The sequence below is a fragment of the Falco punctatus genome (genome assembly GCF_963210335.1).
Source record: "Falco punctatus genome assembly, contig: scaffold_28, whole genome shotgun sequence".
Taxonomy (NCBI): domain Eukaryota; kingdom Metazoa; phylum Chordata; class Aves; order Falconiformes; family Falconidae; genus Falco; species Falco punctatus.
Genome location: NW_027660251.1, coordinates 700,379 through 718,606, shown reverse-complemented (window position 1 = coordinate 718,606; position 18,228 = coordinate 700,379). Strand labels below are relative to the sequence as shown.

The following is an 18,228-nucleotide window of genomic DNA, read 5'->3' as shown; positions in this document are numbered from 1 at the left end:
TGTTAACGAAATCAGATTAAGTAGGATGAACCTCCTATTACACAACCGTATTCCTGCCCGGTGCGTTTCTTGTGGGTTTATTTATTCAAAAGGAAACACAGCAGTGGCAGAGTGGTGACGCAGGGAGAGGGGGAAGTGGCTCGGGGAAGGTAATGAGCTTACTTAAAAAGCCCACAAACATCATGAAAACACAGAGGCATCCAGGGCGCAGAATGATAACGGCCCTTCAATCAATCCACAATTGATTTCACATTTAAGCTTTAGATCGTCTCAGTAAAAAGCCTTTTGTGAGACTCGAGATGGAGAATCAGAATCTGCATTTCAATGGAGACACTGGGGCTCAGCCACCCGCCCCGTCAGCGCTTCAGCTGGGGAAGGAGAAGGAGCCCACATCTCTGGGGACATCAGTGCCCAACGCAGAGCTACTGCCTGGGCTTATTACCGGGCAGGTGATAACGAGGAGCCCTCACGGCACAAATCAACAGCTCACACTAAAGGTCAAGTGGGGTAAGCATTCGCCCCGAGCAGCCACAGGCTAGCGTGTGGCTCAAACGCCCTTCTCCTTCAGCCCCAACCCCTGGGCCCTTCTGGGACAAGGGCTTTCACCATCATTCTGCCGCCAAGGATTGGCAGGCTGGGGCTGAGCAGGCTCTGAGGGCACCAGAAAAATACTGGCTTGCTATTCCTTTGGCCCTGTTTGCTCTCACAACAGCAAAACACCACCTGAGCAAGCACCAGCCCTGCTTTTAACACCCTGAAGGCTGCTGTGGAGGAACACAAGCGACAGACGCTCTTCAAGTGCTTCATTTCAGTAAGGCACAGACCTCCCGACCTGCGGTCCAAGCCCAGGGCACACTCACCAAAGGAGACATCACCGAAGTGGAGGGAAGGTACATTGAAATGGAGAGTCGGTCCAATGACACAGCCCCTGTAAGGACAAAGGCAGAGGAGGAACTGGCTTGGTTAAAAAGAACTGCAAAGCATTCAGCTTTTGTTACCACCGGGACAGATAAAAGCTGGTCTCAGCACCACAGTGGGTTTCAAACCAACCCGTCACCCTCGTGCTCGACTAAGACATTAGACAACACTTTTTGCTCTGCTCCATCACCAAATGAGGTAGGTGGGAGATGATTACCCAGAGATGGCTACAGATGTGCCCACCAGGCTCCTAGAACCCTCCTCACCTGACAGTCAAGGTCACAGGCTCAGGGGATCCACCCACACTGAACCGGAATTCTTCTGTGAATGGCCCCAGGACGGTGGAACTGAAGGAGATCCGGAGGATTTGGAGGCCATCTGGTGAAATGATGCCCTCCTGGGGGTGGAAGGAGAAGCAGGAGCCCAGAGCCGTTGCTGGAGGAACCAAGCTGAAGGGGGCATCGATGACTCCTTTGTTAAACAGGATCGCCTGCAGCAGCAAGAAATCAAAATGGAAATACATGAGGAATCTTCCTTCCTTACAGAAGGCTGATTTCTTCTCTAATTAGACATCTATAAAAGGCAGAAGATACTGTGTGTTGCTGCTTGGCTGAAGCTAAAGAACACGCAACGGGACAGGTTCTTCCTTTGGGCTTTTGCATGCAGAACAGCGACAACTTCACAGAAACGGAGTCACCCTGGGCTTATTCCACTGACACAGAGCAGTCCACTGGGCCTTGCAGTGCAGAGGACGTGCTCAGCATCACCAAGGCGATGCAGACCTGCCCCAAAGAGCAGCAAAGGGCGGTCGCAGCATTACTAGCGCATCGCCACCTCACTGCTTCTGCTCCAGACGAGCCCAGTCCCGCCAAGGGCAAAACACATTCAGCTCCCATTGCCGCCAACAAGCTCATCTGATGTGGAAAATACCTCGGGACAGCCCTATAACCAGCTTCAGCAGCACTCCCCGGCTCTGCTAGGGTACGTCAGTGAGGCTCATTTTATTCTTTTCTTTCATCTGAGAGTCTCTCTGTCTTTGCTCAACCAGACACGTCAAGAAAGGGCGAGAGTGAGGTGCATGGCAGCTCCACCTAGTCTAAAGAATTTCTCTTTCACAAATATTCGCAGCCATCATCTGCTAATTTACCATTATTTGCTGTTCCAACAAGCGACGCAATCCTGCGGCGCTTGGTGAGATTCAGCTCTCTTCACGTTCAGCAAGGAGCGCCCACACCTGCCTGTGAGTACCAGCACGCTGCTGGTCACCAGACCTACCCAAAAGCAAAGCTCTACAGTTTCCGATGGCTGCAGGTGACATCCTGCCATTTCTGCGCTCCCAACTACCTGATCTGGAGGTTTTTTCCCTAATTTCTGTCCCCACAAAACCTGTCAGAAAAACTGAGACAGAAGCAGACATACAGCCCTTATTTTCCAGTTTTGCAGCTGCTGTTGAAAACATTCACCTATTCCAACTCTGCACTGGTAACTGGAAAACTGCTCATGTGTTTTACACCTTAGTTACAAATTGCACTTAGGGATCCTATGCTGAGGTTTACCTCCAGTCTGGCTGCTCCATACAGCACCTACAGTATCATCTACTTATTCACATTTTCTCAAGTAATGAAAAAAAAATAATTTATATAAATAGACTCCTCCATAAAGTATCAGCATTAGCATAGAGCGCACAATATTTTGGAAAGAAAACCCCTTAACATGTCCTTCCCTGCCACAGTCAAGCTTTTGAAAGTGTCTGGCACGACGTATTGCCTCATTTTCTACCTCTTTCAGTTGCTGTATTTTTTTGGGGGGGTTAGATTTTTGGGGGTTGGGGGGTTTGTTTTTTGGGTTTTTTTGGGGGGGGTTTGGGTGGGGGTTTTTTTGTGGGGTTTTTTTTTTTTTTTTTGACAGAAAACTTGCCACCATGGGTGGGGGGAGGGAAAGCTCCTCTGCTTCATTTCCAGAACTGCTCTGCTCTGTTCATAGAGCCAGAGGGGCACCAGGTCTGAAGGGTGGCAGGAGGCTGCTCAGCAGGGACAGCGCTCCCGGTGCCTGCGCGGGCAGCTCTGCGCGGGGAGGCTGCCCGGCTTCCCTCTGGCGCCAGGAACCAGCTGGATGCACTTCACTGAAAGGTGTTTGCAACGGACTCGAGTTGGAACACAACACGTTTGTTCCAGCTGCTTTTTAACCGCCAGGGTACAAAGGTGCAGTGACTCTAGGGCTGAAACAAAAGCCTCTGGATCCCGACCTTTTTGACCCGGTGTTGCTTTCATGTGTCAAGGGCTGGTTTTTCCGCACGAAGCCTCCCAGCTGGTCTCAAAGGGAGGTTGCCAAAAAGCAGCGACTGGGGCTTTGGGAACAACAGACACACCCTTCAGACCCCATCAAAACTATCCAGGTTCCACAAAACCTCCCACATTTCACTCACGTCAAATATTCCGTGCTCACAACTGCCGGCGTTGCCAGAAATCCCACAGGCCCACAAAGCTCACCGCTGCCCCAGGAGCCATCAGGATCCACCCCAACCCCGGAAAACCCCACTGCTCACCTCATAGCTCTGGGCTGATCCAACAGAAACCTTCCCGATGTCCAGCTGGTCAAAGCTGAAGCGCAGCTGGGGCCCTATGCCGCTCCCTTTGATGCGCAGGGGCAGCCTGGTCTCACGGCCTGGGGAGAGATCACCATGTCAGTACGGAATTCCTTCTGTTCGCCTGGATTTTCCAGGCAGCCTCGGAGCCAGTCCCTGACTCCGGGATGGGTGGCACCAGCACTAGATGCTCCGCGAGAAGATACAGGACCCCTCTCTTCCCTCAGGAGATATACTTTGGGGCTGGCTTCTCATTTCTAACCGAGTCCTTGGGCTGCTTTATAACTTAGCAATCACTTTGCACCCTGAAGAAGATACGCTGCGCATAAAAGACGATTTCGGAATTCCTTCCCATGCACTTAGACAAGCTTTGAAAGCCGTTCAGTGAAGGCACAAAGCTCACAAAACAGAACCAAAGATAAAAACCTGCTGTCTGTATCGCTGCCATCAGAGACGACCGCACAGGAGCTGAGAAAGAAGAGCCCAAGCACGGCCCAGCAGCCGGCTGACAGCCGCACCCCAGCAGCCTGCGGAACCCTGCCCAGTTACCGTATCAATAAAAAGCTGTTTCATGGCCTTTGCATCCGCCAGCTTGGAGCAGTAAGGAAGGGATCAAAGCAGCTGGGTTAGTGATCTCAGCACCCTCCAGAATGGGAGCCTGGCTGCTGGGGACCACGGGCCTCGCACCTCCTTCCTCTGAGATGGGGAAAATCATTTCTCTAGATGGAAACCTGACAGGGACCTCCCGCTCTTGAAAACCACCTCAAGCAGCACCACACGGACGGAGAGGAAGGACAAGGTAACCTGAACCACGGAGCTTGCTGCAAGCATTCCCTGCCCCGTGCCAGCACAGCAAAGCCATCACCTCTGTAAGGGCAAAGGCAGCGTAACTGGGTGGGTCAGTGATAACCGCTGCCAGCAAAAGACGTGACAGCACTTCTGTCAGCCAGGAGGAGCATAAAGCTTGTCTAGCAGACTGCTCGCCCCGTGCTTCCTGGGCAGGGAGCTCACCCTGCTGAGGGCAGCGAGCCCTGTACAACACTACGCAGATGCAGCACGGACTTGGAGCCACGAGGTGACCGGTCCCACGCAGGGAGAGCGGCACACGCCTGGTACTTTCACAGACACCCTGCGCTCAGCGGGGCTCAGCCACCTACGGTCTGGCAGCGCCTGGAGAGCGGGAGGTGACCCAGGGGCAGGGAGCACGATTCACTCAGCTCCTACCGCCTCAGGAGCCTGGCAGTGCATCCATGGATCCAAGGCTCAGCTTGCAGGTCTACAGGGGCTTAGTGCTCCTCCACCAAAGCTCTTCTGCGGCGCAGCTCTCTGGCCTTTACAAACACCTTGCAGCAGAGCAAATGCCTGGTAGGAAAGCTTATCCCCTCACTGCTTTGGCTGCTCTAGAGCCACCAGTGGTCAGAGCCAGGCATCCCAAGCCCTGGCTCTGCACAGACCAGCTGGAAGCCACAGGGACAGCAGGAAGGTGCTGGCGCTGCCCTTCCTAGCAAGTCCACGGGGACCAAGTGGGCTGGAAGAGTATTTGTGCCCTGCCTTTGCGGTGGGTGGCAGGAGGAGGAGAAAGGAGCCGTACCTGAGATGTCGCAGTAGACTGTTTGTTGATAGACTCGGGCTTCTCGGGGTTTGAAGATCACCTTAACTTCAATTGAAGAATTTGGCCAGACATCTCCCTCCTAAAACAGAAGCAGACAACAAACCATTTATCCTCAAACGCTACATTTCTTGTTTGCAACCACAGCCCTGTAAGCCTTTATTTAGAGCATCAATGAAGAGCAAGAAGCAAACAGCACTTATCCAGGTTTGTAAGACTTTGGAAGCAGCTGCAAAAAATGTCAGTCCCTTACCTTTACTAGCACCTGGTAAAGGCTTTTTTTTTTCCTTAATTAGGGTTCTAATAAAGGAACCCAACTGGCTGGCTTCAGCAAATCAAGCATTTCTTCAGAAGTACCAGCTGATCTAAGCACAAGGCACCTTTTTCCTCCAACCCTTCCCTTGCATCCCTGTCTCCCTATGGCCATGGGAATGTTTTACCCAGATCAGAAGAGAGTCAGCAAGTCAAAGGGATTTTTCCACTCTTCGTTACAAACGTGCTGCCTCTTATACCCTCAACCTGTACGTGCATGTAACTCTTTAATGGATTCTGGTGAGTCAGGGCACTCGGCACCAAGTAGAACAAGCCCTCCTGCCTGGGGAGCAGTGAAGACCAGGTTCCTCCTGCCCTGTGCCGCCAGCACTGAGCCAGCTTGCAGGCTCCTCCAGCTGATGGATGACCTGAGAAGGGAGCTGAGAGTCACATGCAGCCCGGTTCTCTCTGCAAGGTGCGTACATCCCTGTTTCCCTGAACACAGGCTCAAACAAGAAGAGATGGCATTTGCTTACAGCTCCACACCTACTGCAACCAGCAAGCTCTTTTCCTTGCCAGGCTCTTGCTCCGGGATTTAAGTCCGGCCCATGGTACCAGTGTGTGCGCAACCGCTGCTTCCTCAGGGTCTTCATTCTCTCCCCCTCTCTCAGAGTCCTGGCACTGGTGCTCAGTCCCAGGGAGCCTCGTCATGTGTTTTCAGAGACATCCCTGGCTTCTAAAGGCTCTTGCTTCTTGCGACCGGTTTCAACAAAGGCACCACTGACATTCCCCTCCGTCCCCAGCACTACAAATGCTTCCTCATCCATTTGTTGGCATAAATATATGCGTCTCTGACAACCGTAATAATATTTTAAAGCAATGAAAAAAATAAGGAAGACCACAAAAAGAACAGTTATTTTTCTATGCACAAAGCTTGATTCTGCTTGCTGCTGGGTATTCTCCGTACTTTGTCCAGAAGAATCTTGAACTGACTGGAGCCTCCAGCACTGCCGCAGCATAAATATTAAACAACTATAATACTTCCCATCAACTTAGCACATAAGAGCTCAGAGGCCAGCCCCCACAAAAATTAAAGAGCTATGACATGCTGAGTTACTGGGCTGCACCTACAATGATTCCCTAATGCACAGCCTGCTCAGAGGGAAGAACAGGTAGAAAGAACTGTTTCCAACTCCAACAAACCAAGCGTAAGAACACAGAAGAAACAATAAAGTCACCTGGATTTTTCTCAAAACCTAGAGAAAACACTTTGCCAGATCAAATGGACTTTGTGTTTCTACCCAGCGAGCAACTGGAGGAAGATGAAGCATTACTATACGATAACACACTCGCTTGAGGAAGCAAACTGGGGACACCAGCCTGCAACCCACAGTCAGCGTACGAGACAGCAGATCCCTCGGGTCCTGCTGGGATGCTGCACGGACTCAAAAGCGTCCAGAGAGTAATCTTGAATTTATAGGAATAAAAGCCTTTGGGGTGCTGCTCCAAACAACATAAGCTCTGCTACGACACCTGGAGCTTGCCTAAGCCGAGCCACTGAGAAGAAACACTCAGATGACGGATTTCCCTGGCTTGGCTAATTAGAGTCTAATAACTCACCAGCGCTCCTCACCCAGCTGCTTGCTGTATGTTTAACAGACTGAATTCAGTGGTCTCACCCTGGGCAGGCAGTCCCTGGGGGGGCGGGGGGTGGGGTGTGCATTAGGCAGCTGCTTGCATTTGCTTCCAGCCTGACAGCTGTAGCTGAACACACACCCCGGCTCACCGGCGTTCTGCGCTCCTCCTTAAAGGGCGCTGCGTGGGCTGAGCTGCCCGGTGGTGCCCTTAGATCCTCCAGCTGCTGGGGTCCTCTGCCCAGAGAGCTGCTGACAGCCCTTGCTCGGCTCCTGCGTGACAAACTGTGCCTTGCCAGGCTTACCAGCACCACCCGCCACACAAACCATCGCTGCTGCTGTGCTGAGGAAGGACGTTAATGACATGCTGAGAGTAGTGACGATGCTTGAGGTCTTCATCTTAGAGGGGCACCAAGCGGGGAAGGAGAGCACATCCTGAGCCTTCAAACCAAATCTCTCCTTCCACTGGGGCCAGAAAACAAGCTTCTGGCAGCCTAAGGCAGCAGTATCAGTCTTTCAGGTCAACTATCTAACAAAGTACTCTTTTGCTGCTCGTTTCTGCTGGATCACAAGTCAGTGGTACTCACTGGTCTATTTTATGTGCCGCCATCAGATATATTGGCCTTGTGGACGCTTCGGGGCAGTTTGGTTATTACTCAGAGGCTGACAGAGGCAATACATCTCCCGTTAACGGAAGCAAGCGTAACACAATTCATAAGCAAAAACGAAGCTAAGCAGGAAAGGAAGAAAATTAAAAAGAACCGTTGGCCTGGTGAATATGTATCTGCTAACAACAGCGCGCTTTTCCAGCTGAGTGAGTTTAGCTGACTTTGGGATTCGATGAACTCCAAGGCCAGCACATCTGTGACAGAAATACAGCCGACATCTCCGATAAATCAAATCGGAGACACGCTCAGAAAGCCAGACTTACACAACAGCTTGTCTCCCACAGGCTTGGATGGCTGCTCAGAATGTTCATGCTCACATGCTAATTCCAAAATCACTGCCTCCTTTTTTGTTACTATTTTCATCCACAAGTTAACCCCATACAGGCTGAAATAACCTGCTGCAGCTTCCACAGAGAGCAACACCTGGCAGCTACCGGCCCGCTTACACAGCAAAGCTGCTGCACAAACCCTGCAAAGCCACCCTGCCCAGAGAGCCTTTCCAAGGCTATCGTCCCTCCAGCGGCCTCCTAACCTCTGGGAACCTCCAGCCGCTTCTTCCAAGGGTTTGATTCTTTCTATAGGGTGCTCCCAGGGTGATAGGTGGGAAGAGCAGCAGCCGCTTTTGGCCAGAAGGTCTGAGGCAGCAATGTCCAGGCTCTGGCGGGGCCCCTCCAGCAGATTTACACGGCGCTGCCAGAAGGGGCCTGCCCAAGCTAAAAGTTACGGGGCTGTCACCGGGGAGAAGGTTGTGGAAGTCGGCGGCAGTGCATTCTTAGATTTTACACTTGATAAAGAGGAAAAAATACTAACATTTGATGTGAAGACACCCATATGCCGGGGGGGAAGACAGACACCAGCGAAACTCTGAATGTGAAACTCATTGTTCCACAGATCATAGAATTAATGGGAATCAGAAGATTGATAATGCTGGACAGGACAGAAGGGAGAGGCTCCTGCAGTAGCCCACTTACGCTCAGTCCTAGAGCAAACTATAACATCAACACAGCCATTTAGGAAAGGTTTCCACTCAAGACTTGAGGCCAGGCTACACTCTGGCTCCGTACAGCGCTACACGGAGCACCAGGACTCAGTGGGCAGCCAGGCTGCTGGACCTCACCCTAATGCACTTCAGGAGCCCAAGAGCAGGTTAAGCTCGTTATGGAGGTATAGTCGGCTGTACTGGAGCAGGAGCCCTGGGACACGCTCCAAAACCGGCTGACACACTGCAGGATGCTCTTCATGTTCAGCTGATCAGCTCCCACTCCCTGCTACAGCCCTGCTGCTCCGACACAGGCTCTTGGTCACATCACACTGCTCTCAGCTGCGGCGGTGTGAAACTGCAGCTGTGCTGACATGGGGGGCTCTCAGCCTTGTACGGGCTATAGGAGCAACCAAGAAGAGAACATGATCCCCTTCCTTAAAAATAAATAACAAAACAATAGTTTCCCCTATTTTACAAGAAAGAAGAGGCTAAGATTATTCTAGGGTTTGCTCCAAGATGAGAAGGGATTTTACACTGCTCAGGCAGCAGGCATTCATCATCTCAGACCATGCAAATATTGAGAATCAGGGCTCTAGTTAATTGAAGGACATGAGGTTTTGTTTGCATAAATACAAAAGCAAAAACTTTTCTCTAAGCGTGCAATAGAACTCAAAAAAGTCCGTTTAAACCCGCCAGCCTTGCGTGCAGGCTCACAGACGACACTGGGAGGGAGATTCAGGCACGGTCTAAGTCCAGATTATATGAAGGGATTGGTCTTGCCGCAATTAAACTTGGGCTGAACTTGCCCTCCTTTCCATAGAGGACCTTTTCATTCTTCAGTATGTGAACTAATACTCATGGTTAATCCCCACACACTACGTGTAAGGAGTGCCCTTATATATAACCATCGATACCTCGGAACACTGTCAGGACACTTAGGAAGTGCCCTTAATTTACAGCCCTTGCAGCAGAACTCAGCTTTAGGCAGGCTCTCAACACCTGCCCGGAGCTCGCAGTTTAGAAATGCTTTTTGCAACAATCTCTCCCAGCCTCACTAGAAACCTCACGTCTCCCTCTAGGCACATCAAGACACTGATGCGGGGATCTGCCAAGCGACCTCATTCAGGGAGAAGGAAGAGGAGGAAGAGGAGGAGGAGGAAGGGAGGTTCTCAGCTATCACTTACCACTGGCTCAATGGCAAAAATATCATCAGAGAAAAGCATAGAGTCTTCCTGCACCTTTGCCCTCTGGTTCTGGAAGGCACGGGAGAGAAGGGCAAGGCGCTCTTGGAGCGTGGGGTCCACCGCGCGCTGCTTGAGAAAAGAATTCCTCTCATTCTCCTCCTGCTTCTGCAGCCTGCGACAGCGCCTGCAGCCATGGGGAGAGACAAACCAAGCAGATCATTTAATAAACAACATATTTGCAGAGACTGTCATGTAAGCGCAGGAGCAGCAACGCACTGGGGGAGGAACAGCAGCAGCAGCTCAGCGAGGGGCTGACCCCAGGCCACGGGGTCCCAAGCAGATCAGGTTATCACTCCTGCACTGGCACGGCAGGCACTTTTACGCCACACTCACAAGCTAAGAAGAGGGGTTTGAAAGCTAGCAGCCCTCCGGAGAGCCTCCTGGCTCAAAGCTACTGCCACGACTAATGCACAACCCCACCAACACCCTCAGATGGCTTTGCCGCCCATAGAGGTGCTCGGGGGAGACGGATGGAGATGAAGGAGCACCCACTGCAGTGCTTCACTGGGAAGCGGAGAAGCAGCCGGGCTTCAGCTGCAGGTTACCAGCATCACTTGTTTATCTTCCCTTTTGCACCGGCAGGGATAAGCGAACTGGCTGCTCCGTTGCCTACACTGCCATCCAGCAGAGGATCCCAGAGCACTTGCAAAGCAAACTAATGCATTCGGGCATCGCATCACTTGAGTGAAATTAACGGGTTTAGGTGCATGAAGCCAGAGGCCCTGAGAGCCTTGCCTGGCATTGAAACAGAGCAAGGTCTTAAAAAGATTCGTCAGGATGTGTTTGGTACTGTGCTCTGGGTGATGCTCTCTTTGTGTTGAGGTAAGAGAGAGATGGCAGGGCCTATTCCCTCCCACTGACCACGTTCAAGTAGAGGAATGTGCTCTGAATGATTAGAAAAGGTAAAGGCCTGTACTCTGAATAATTAGGAAAGGTTCCACTGAGGATGTTAAAGGAAAACCATGAGTCAGAAGATCATTGAACAAAGAAAGTTGAAAGGTTTACTCCACCTAGATCCCACCTATTATGAATAGAATGATTAGATGTCGAAATCAAATGAATATGTATGTAAAGATGTTGTAACCTCTCACAAAAACTGTATAAATTACCCGACTTTTCACTGAAAATTTCGGAGCTGGTTTGTCCGGTGCGAATCGGTAGCTCCCCAGTGTTGCACGAAATAAATACCTTTGCTGCTTAAAGACAAAATTAGTCTCCGAGCTGTTACTCTGTGCCGTTTTGGCATCAGCATTAGCCAATAAAGAAGTCAGCACCAGCACCTCTGAATCCAAACCCCTACATCCAGCCTTGAACCACTTCACCTTTTTCCTCTTTTGGGCCTTCTCCACAGAGCTTTGACACAGGTCACCTCTGCCTTACTTGGTAGTTGTAGCAGCGATCACTGCAGCGTTGAAAGCTCACAACCGAGAGGTGAGGAGGGAGCACTGCTGCAGAGCACTTGCTTCCCAGCTGGCACGTTGCTGTGCCCCCTTCACGCTCCAGTCCCCTGGCCACCAAGAACCAGCAGGTGACTACTCGAGGGGGGTGAGGGGAAGGCTCCGTACACAGAAAATCGAGGCAACACGCTATAAACAGGACAGCAGTCACCACCCAGCTGAATTCCAATACAATCAGCAAGGAAACACAGTCACGGACGTTCCTAGCGGCACACAGACAGAGCCTCGGGCAGATGCTGTCACCGGTGCCAAAAATACTTTCTTTGGCTCGCTCCCAGTGGAGTGTCGTGGGAAATGTTTCTCCATGGCTGACCTACAGCGCTGTGCATGAGGAGGGCTTCCAGCCACCGACATGAGCAACCCTCAACTCAGCCTTCAGCAACGGACAAGAATTCCACCACTACATCCCAGAAAGTCCTGCAGGAGGGAGACAGAGCAAGCCCCTGGGTAGACCTTGTGACGAGCCAGGTCTTTCTGGGTGACAGCAAAGCACAGGCTGCTGCACTGCCTCCTCCCATTGTCAAAGTCCTCTCTGCTCTCAAAAGATCTCAAAAGCTGCTCCGACAGCAGCACAGTGGCCTCAGAGCCATGACCACCCCTAAGACTGCAAGTAAGGAAAAACAAAGCGCCCTGGTCACAGTAAAGAACACAGGCTGGCATGAGATCAAGCGTCACTGCAAAAAAATTGGGGAAACACGTTAACTCTGGCGAAAGCTGGTTGCTTCTGAGGGGAGAGAGGATCACTCAGGGTCCTGTCTGAGACGGGCAGCTGGGGAGAGATGCGAAAAGAATGGCACAGGGAAGTACTAAGAGAAGGTCATGAGATTTTTTCCTTTAGCACACTGCGCTTGCACCAAAGTCACACACTGTGCAATTAAAATCAGAGAACAGTGGAAAACTAGGTTTGGCCTTCAAGGCATTTCTGACCTAATTACATTGAACTTTATTTGCTCAGAAGCCCTTAAAAAGTGCTCCAGTTGAAGGCAGTTTCCTGATCAGCTCTGGGTTCAGACTAACTCCTATACACCTACAGCCGTCCAACTCTGAAAAGTCACACAAGGACTCCCTAAATCACCCCAGCTTTGAAGTGTCGTTTCCAGTGCCTCCCCCTGGGCCAGAAGCGTTTCCTTGCTGCCCCAAACGGAATTTCAAAGCTTCAGAGACACCCTCTGGAGAGCCTGCCCCACCTCTCAGCACCGTGAAGACACAGGTGCTGACACCCAAAGGCACTTCCAAGTCCTGTCCCTGACTTCCCCGCAGAACCCTCCACCTCCAAACTCTCCCCAGCCCCGGAGAAGGGGCAGGGATACCTCGTTGTGCTGGAATCCGGGACAGCGCGAGGCAATTCAGCATCCTACAGCCGGATGGCCTCAACGTTCGGGGCCAGCAAAGCACCCTGCCCTGCGCACTACTGCAAAAGCAGGCTGAAGGAGGTTGCTGTCCTACCAGAGCTGGAGGGGAAGAAACTGCAGTGAATATCACAGCAGGTACGCTGCCTGCAGCTGTTAGGTGCTACTGCTCAACGCCGTCCCAGGTAAGGAGTGCCGACACTTTCCTCAGCCTCACAGACCCCCTGCCAGCCCAGGGACCAGGCCTCACTGATTTAGGGCTCCCACAGGTGGGAATTTGCTCTCCGAGGAAATGCAGTCATTGCAATCAGCCTTTCCTCCCCAAAACATCAGCTGGAACACGGATGGAACCAGAATGGGAAGCACCGAGCTCCATTACCCTGAAGCCCAGGGACACAGACCCGGATGCGGTGGATGCTTTATTTCTCCTACACCATCCAAAAAAGCACCAACATCCCTCTCAGGCCGTATGGTAGTTTCACCCCTGGGCAGTGTGTCTTACTGAAAGGAATCTTTCCAACGAACCTCAGCTTCTCCTGATCCTCCTCCTCTTGAGTAAGAAAAGCCTTCCACTGGAAGTGGGCTATGATTTTACTCCGGTTGTGGATGACCACACATCTGTGATTTGACAGCGTGATGTAGGTCTTCCCAACTGCCAAGGAGTTTCTGTCCAGCCTAATGTTGACATCTTCAGCGGCTCCATGAAGGCTTGTGTGCGTATCTTCACCTAGAACAAAGCAAAAGGCAGACATTGCTCATCGCCCTTGCTGATGGGAGTACAAGGAACGGAGGAAGCCACAGGGAACAGAAGTGTCACAGCTTTTAGCTGTGTGAGCAGTTCCACAGATCAATATATTTATTGCATCCCGAGAGCTGCATGTGTACAGCATGAGGATGTCCTGGGCACCACCTTAAGCACCTTATTTCTGGGTGGGCTTGTAAAGATTTATCCCCAAGGCGACACTATCTACAGGGAGACGTTTTCAGTGTGCCCAGGTGGCCTTTGGGTCACCATCCCACGCGGGTCACAGGGAATTCTGCATCTGAGTCGTTCAGGTGACTCTGAGGAGGCCCCACCTCGGTCACAGCTCGCCCAGAGTCTCCTGCAAGCACGCCACCAGGGTTGTGTCTCTCCTGATCCCTTGTTGCCAACAAGCGAAGGTGCCTGGGGCATGCAGGCAGAAGAGGGAGATAAAAAGAAACAGGCAAAGTGACAGCCCACGGCAGGATGGGACGCAGATGAGAACTTCACCGTGTTGGAGCAGCAGGGCCCTCACTTGCTGTGGGTCTGTGAAGATAGGTCGGAACGAGACCGGTGGGGCACGGCCCACACCCACCTGCCCATCACAGCCCTGCAAGTCCATTTCTTCTGCCTGGAGCCTGTCGGTGCCTATGCCCGAGCGTGCAAGTCTACACCGAGTGTTCCCAAGCTGTCCCACAACCCGAGCGAGCACACCTTTGCTTTCCACCTCAGACCGAAGAGGAGAGAGCCCCTGGCTGTGCACAGCAGCCGATTAACGCCTGGAGTCTTGCTGGAGCACCTGCCAGCCCTTCACCCTCCAGAAGAGACCCCCACCAAAGCGCCCTCACTGCCAGAGCTTCCAAACCTTCATTCTTCCCAACCAAGCAACTCCCGGGAGTCAACTAAGCTCAAACTTGAGCACCGAGCCTACTCTGCCTGTTGCAGGTGAGGGTCTCCCAGGTGAGAAGCAAACCCCAAACACGAGACATTCTCAATTGAAATGGCACTTCTGTGGAGCGTGTTTAAAGCCTCAGAGCCAGCCCCAGCTGAGAAGGGCAGCGACCCGGCCATCCCTGGAGAGCATCCCCCTGCCGAGGCAGAGCCTTCCCCTCGCTGCACGGGTTACAGCAAGGCAGCCAGGGGATGGACCTGCCTTTCCAAGGCTGCCACGCAACAGCACGGGGGAGAGCTGGCTGCCTTCTGGGTGGACTCCTTAAACCCTAAGCCAGACACAATGCGGCGAATCACAGTCGTGCCAGAAGAAAGAGAGCCCCTCTCTTGAAGGGAGGTTGGGGAATGAATCACCCTTCAAACAGATCTCTGCAGCCATTCCTTCATCTCCACACATGGAGAGTTCAGCCTTCGTGCCTGTATAACCTCAACTTCTCTGCTCTTAAGGGAGCCCAGGAGGAGTGGGAGGGATTCGTGGCCAGACATGAGTTATGTTGCGAGAGAAACAGCAACGTCCCCATGACTGGACAGCCTGCTTTCTATAACAGACAACTCAGCGTACAAAAATAAGGTTCAGAAGCGTTACAGAGGCAGGCGTGCTTTATAAGCCTTGCCTTCCCCCTCCGCTGAATCCTCGGCATACGTTGGCAAGCAGAGGAAGCAGGACCCAAGAAATGGGAGACATGCACAGTGCTTCGAGCATGCACAACTCCGGTTCATGGAAACATGACCTAATGCTCTACGGGACAACTAACTACGGCAAAATAAACTCCACGAAAACTATCATGGTCTCACTTCTAAACCCATGGCCACGTGGGTCTTGAAATAATGGGTATAGTTCTGATCTTAAAAAGCCAAGCTGAAGCCTTTGAAATTTAATTGTTCTTTCTGCCCTTCTCCAAAGTACAGAGCAGCTTCTATATGAAGACTGAACAGGATTCCTCAACCTAGAAATCACACAAGAGATAGTGTAAAAGCACAAACGGCCTGGGAAAATCCAAAGGAGGAAAAATTTGTCACCATTTGTTGTAAAACAGGAACCCAAGGGCCTGAAATAGTATTAGTCAGAAATTACAGAAGTGTAGTACCAGCACTTTCCCAAGGAATATTCCTTCCTTTGGAACGTACTGCCATGGGAGCCTACAGAAGCTCATAGCTACAAACCCGCAAAGCAACTGGACAAAGGCTTGGAAGGTAAAACCATCAGAAGTGATTAAACAAAGATGGGAATAAAGCCTCCAGCACAGAAAAATACTAACTCCAGGGCCCACGAGGCAGAAAGCACATACACTGCCTGCTTCTACACGCTTTGCTGAGCATCCCCTACTGCTGCTCTCCTGGAGAGGAACCGGGCACACAGACACACTTACACTTACGCTCCTGGCTGACACCAGCATCCCCCAGGGAGAGACCAGCACGCAGCCACACAGAACAAGGGCACACTCAGCCTTTGCCCCTTACCTGCTCACTTGAAGCACCAAAACATGCAGAGGTTTTGAAAGAAAAGGGTTTAGAAAGAAAAGAGTTTAGAAGGAGCCTGCAAAGCAAGTTTAACAGTCTTCTGCTTTGAAGGACGCAAAGCGTGGGCACCATGCAGTGTCCAGCACTTACCTGTGTCGTAGTCTACTGTCAGGGACCCGGAATAATCACCCGTCTTCTGTGGGTGGAAGTCCACTGTTACTTGCACGGCATCGCCAATCCCAAGAGTCCCAGCAGAGCGATCAACAGAGAAAGGGCTGCAACACAGACAGGCACATCAGGATTACTGTGGGACATTTGGACACTATGTGGCTGTCTCGCTCACTTCAGCTCACCTGCGCAAGCAAGAAGCAAACAAACCACAGATAGCAGAAGAAAAAGAGAAGAGACAGTATCAGAAACTGAGCCACCAACTCGACTCCTGAAGAGCTCCAGCCCTCAGAACATCCTATGCTATAAAACGACCTCGTCTCCCCCATACCCTGCATCCAGTTCTCTGCAGCAAGGCTCAAGAGTCTGACTGCTAGCGGTACGATCGGAGGAGGGTTTTTGAAGGGCACAGAGATGGTGAGGGTTATTTGCATGCACAGCCTGACACGGACTTCCTCAGGAATCCGTCTTGTCCTGCCACCTATACACCTCAAGAGATACAAATGTCAAGGCAATGCCTGTCCCAGTGAGATTGCAGCCTGGAAATCAGACAGGGAGAAGAGAATTTCTTCTTGAAGACCAGAGAATAACTGGAGTTTAAGTTGCAGAATTCAACTCTTTTTTTTTTTTTTTTTTTTTTTACCTTGAAAGCATCCTGGTTTTGCCTCAGAAAGGGCACATTTTATCAGTGTTTCAGTGAAAGCTGCTCTAAGCAAAGAAAAATCTGTAGGAGTGCAAAGGCACATTAGAGTGATACAGAAACAAGAAAACAAGACACAAAAGGAGTACCCATTTACAGCCTGAACAATTAAATCTCTAGCTAAATGAAGCACCATTAGCAGGAGCATATCGAGGCAAGTTTAACAGGAGGTTTTCGGTGTATTCACAAGCAATGCAGTCTGGGGCTCTGGGTTGTGATCCAGGCTTGGTAACTGTTTGCTTGGCCCGCTGGAGGAATTCTGTGCAATGCGTTGGAAATAATGATGAAAAGGTGTTGGTGTACTTCGGATTTAACACGAGCAATTATGATTTGTGGCCAGGTAAACAGCTCTTGGCTGACAGACACATAATTCAGTCCTTTAACGCTCAGGGAAAAGTCAGATGCAACATGCTCCTGCACAACAGCAGCTGGGCTTTGCAGCTCCTGTACAGCCTCACTTGGAAAGCAAAAGGTACTGGCTTTAGTGCTTTGCTGGTGGTCAATTTGTCACCTCAAAAACACCTTCCAGAGAGTTTCCCAGTGATTGGGGAATGCAGCCCACAAAAATAATGTGAAAAACTGGAGCCATGTGCAAGCTGAGCTTCGTTCATGTAAGCAGTGACAGCTGATGAAATTGCTGGAGTTCCTGCTCATTAAGGAGATATTGCTGCAATTAGGGGCCTGACCTGCTCCCATGACAACAGCAAGAACTTTGGTAGTGACTAATGGGGAAGCACTGGGCCTGCAATGTTCACGTGCTGGACCTGAGACTTTTGAGAGGGAGGAGGAAAGCCAAGGTGCCACCAGCCTCAGAACCGGACTGCTCTCCATGGCCCTGCACCTGCACTGGGGGTTGTGCCTGGTTATACTGGGCAGGGCTCTGCTGGTGCTCAGCTGGCATCACTGCCTGCTGGGGGAAAGGCACAGAAAAATTCCCCCCCACCTTTTTTTTTTTTTCTCCCACCCCTCCCGCCCCAAACATGGCCAGAACAGAAAAGCTGCTGTTTAAGGGCCACAATTCAGCACCACCTCCTATCCCGTCCCCTTGTCTGCATATCCCTGCCCTCAGATAGCTGGGATGGGAATAACACTCCTGAGGATGACTTCAGGGGGTGCCCGAGAAAGAAGGTATCTTCCCATCTTCAAATTATCAGAAGAAGAGGATCCCACCGAGGTCAGGACTCATTCTCAGGACTGAGAAACAGAGCACAAGTCAGACACCGCACCTCCTGCCTCCCACCCCATGCTGTACCCACGGGACAACTTTGTTACTGCTGTCGCAGCTTGGTATCCCTCACGTAGACCTGGTTCTCCAAGACCCAGAGGGATGCAAGGTCCATGCTTAACCTGAACTCTGAACTTCAGTGCACGTCACTAAGCTGTTCCCTGCAGCCTACAGATAAGAGATGCTAAGGAAACGTCCCTGACACACTAATAGCCACATGAAAGCCACTGCCAAGAGATGAAGCTGGCAGGCTAAACTCTGGCCTTTTAGCCATTAATTGTGAG

At 51.4% G+C, this 18,228-nt stretch overlaps 1 protein-coding gene across 1 annotated transcript in view; it reads right to left on the bottom strand.

Moving 5' to 3' along the window:
* Positions 1–18,228, bottom strand: part of LOC308057364 (hydrocephalus-inducing protein homolog) — a gene marked incomplete at its 5' end in the record, with an annotated part of 100,615 nt that overhangs the window by 65,735 nt on the left and 16,652 nt on the right. The window contains 7 exons of the mRNA XM_080411483.1: positions 861–928; positions 1,185–1,408; positions 3,464–3,582; positions 5,094–5,193; positions 9,832–10,015; positions 13,223–13,424; positions 16,002–16,126. Coding sequence (XP_080267609.1) covers positions 861–928; positions 1,185–1,408; positions 3,464–3,582; positions 5,094–5,193; positions 9,832–10,015; positions 13,223–13,424; positions 16,002–16,126 — 1,022 coding nt within the window. The remainder of the gene's footprint in view (positions 1–860; positions 929–1,184; positions 1,409–3,463; positions 3,583–5,093; positions 5,194–9,831; positions 10,016–13,222; positions 13,425–16,001; positions 16,127–18,228) is intronic.